General features: G+C 38.2%; 1 protein-coding gene across 1 annotated transcript; it reads right to left on the bottom strand.

The window, feature by feature from the left end:
* Nucleotides 1-756: 756 nt before the first annotated feature.
* LOC143655028 (olfactory receptor 4N5-like) lies at nt 757-1,611 on the bottom strand. The gene has a single exon (XM_077126598.1). The coding sequence runs from the start codon at nt 1,609-1,611 to the stop codon at nt 757-759; it is 855 nt and encodes a 284-aa protein (XP_076982713.1).
* Nucleotides 1,612-2,390: the final 779 nt, after the last annotated feature.

The raw sequence follows: 2,390 nt of genomic DNA, 5'->3' as shown, positions 1-2,390 counted from the left end.
CTACTTGTGGCTTTGTATAGAATCTTGAAGTTCTTGCCTTAAGTCAAAGAAGGAACAAAACTAGTTACTCTCTTAATTAAAGCCTTTCAACAGTTCCCCTTCTAATTTGAGTTAATTGAACTTCTTATAATTGCCTAAAAGATATTATTTTGCCTATACCAACTTTTCATACTTGTCACTTTAACATTAACTATAATTAGTTACTCTAATCATTATGATCTTTAAATGACAAACTTATAAAATCTTTGGGTCCTTGTGCTAGTAATTTCCTCTGCCTCACATTTTCTGCCCTCAGATAATTGCAGTTGAATATTTCATGGCCCTGAGGTAAATCTAAAATACCACTCAACAAGACTTTGCTTGACACCAAAGTTAAAGTCACTACCTTCTCCCCAAAGTCAAACTCTAGCATAATACTATTTTTACTTGATTCAGAGTACTATCTTTTTTGAAATCATGTCATTTGTTTATTAAGTAGTTTAACCTGCCCTTATTCACTTGAATATAGCTCAAGGAGAACTGATATCTTACCTGTCTTGTTCAAATGCCTAGAAGAGCCTCAAAATTGTAAAGAATTAAACAAATAAAGCTTTTACTAAGTGACTGACTAACTGCATGAATGGATAATTGAATGAATTCTAGCTGGACTTTCTTATCTCATGGTTTTCTCATTCTTCTATTCCATTCAGCAAACTGTGTGCTGACTCAATCACATCCTCATGTAAGTTTTCACTTCCTGGTTGTGAAGGGTATAAATCACAGGTTCATAAAAGGAAAGATCACTGTGTGGAAGATAGAAACTACTTTGTCTGCTGAGAAGGCTCTGAAGGGATAAGTGTAGATGAAAATGGCAGGTCCAAACATGAGAAACACAATGATAACATGGGTGGTGCATGTGGACAGTGCCTTACTGTTCCCTTCAGAGGAGTTGCCCTTTACATGGCAGAGGATGACTGCATAGGATGTCAGAAGCCCCAGAAAGCACAAGAGGGAGAGCAAACCACTGTTGGAAACCATCAGGAGCTCCACTACACAGGTGTCTGTGCAGGCTAGCTTGATCACCTGTGGGACATCACAAAAGAAGTTATCCAACTGGTTTGGACCACAGAAGGGCAAGTGGAGAATAAGAGCTACTTGTACAAATGAATGAGAAAAGCCTCCAAGCCAGAGTGCCAACAATAATGAATAGCAGGCTCTAGGATTCATGACAGCTGTATAGTGTAAATGCTGACATATGGCAATGTAGAGGTCAAAGGCCATCACAACAAGAAGGAATATCTCCCCTGCTCCAAGGAAATGCATGAAAAAGAGTTGAGTGATGAAACCTCTGTAGAAGATCACCTTCTTCTCAGTGAGAAAGTCCACCAACATTCTGGGAGCCACAATGAAGGAGTGGGATGCATCCAAGAAAGCCAAGTTACCAAAAAAGAAGTAGAGAGGGGCCATGAGGCTGGGATCTGATTTGATGGCGAGGATGATGAGGAAATTTACAGGGAGAATGATGAGGTAGAAAGTCAAGACTAGTACAAAGACCAGAAGTTGAACATCTTGAGACTGAGTGAGACCAAGAAGGATGAATTCTGTCACCTCTGTGCTGTTGTCTCTCTCCATCATTCTTCAGTCTGCAGAATACAAAGAGCAAAATGTTGTATGCTTTAACCACTCTACCATCTATCTAATAGTTCCTCTCTAGTTAAAGATAATATTTGATATTTCCAACAGTTCTCCAACACAAAGTAATTTATGTCCTATCATTCTCCAGTGTCCTGGGTAAACCCTTCTACTCTTCATTTTCCTAATTCCACACTGATATTATCCTTCGAAACATGCTTTCATTCCCATGCAATCATGTGCTTCTAAGTAACTGCAAGTCTGTAAGATACCAGGTTGCTGATGCCATAGAATTGGTATGCACTTTGCTTGAGATATTTTATAAATTTCTTATTATCAATTTTGTAAGACTTTTTTGTTGTTGTTGTTTGTCGATGTGGTGCATGCAGATTACTTACAGGGTTTTGATCCCTTCTCATCTCAAGAGAGCAGTGCTTTTGCATGTCCTTCTTTGCTTTGGTTCATATAGAGTCCACAGTTAATAGTCATTGATTATTTGTATTGTATTCTGGATTGTATTCCCTAATAGTTATCATAGTATGGTTCTAGTTTGATACCATTACACATCCTTATCCCAAACAAGCCACCAGAATGGAAGCAAGAACACTGTATTTCACTTAACTTAGAGGAAGTCCCCTAATGTCATCCCTGATGGGGTTCCACTCCACATTTTGTGCTTGTACTATAATTTACATATATCAAGTCTCATTTGCTCACTAAATATCCTTAGATTCAAGAATGACAGCCGAATGATATCCCTTCCACAAAAATTTTCTTAT

Source organism: Tamandua tetradactyla, chromosome 14 (genome assembly GCF_023851605.1).
Source record: "Tamandua tetradactyla isolate mTamTet1 chromosome 14, mTamTet1.pri, whole genome shotgun sequence".
In the NCBI taxonomy this organism is placed as follows: Eukaryota; Metazoa; Chordata; class Mammalia; order Pilosa; family Myrmecophagidae; genus Tamandua; species Tamandua tetradactyla.
The sequence above is the reverse complement of the archived record's forward strand: the minus strand, read 5'-3'. Positions and strand labels throughout refer to the sequence as shown.

Excerpts from the sequence above, each read along its gene's own strand:
- LOC143655028 (XM_077126598.1), bottom strand. The coding sequence starts at position 1,611 with ATGGAGAGAGACAACAGCACAGAGGTGACAGAATTCATCCTTCTTGGT.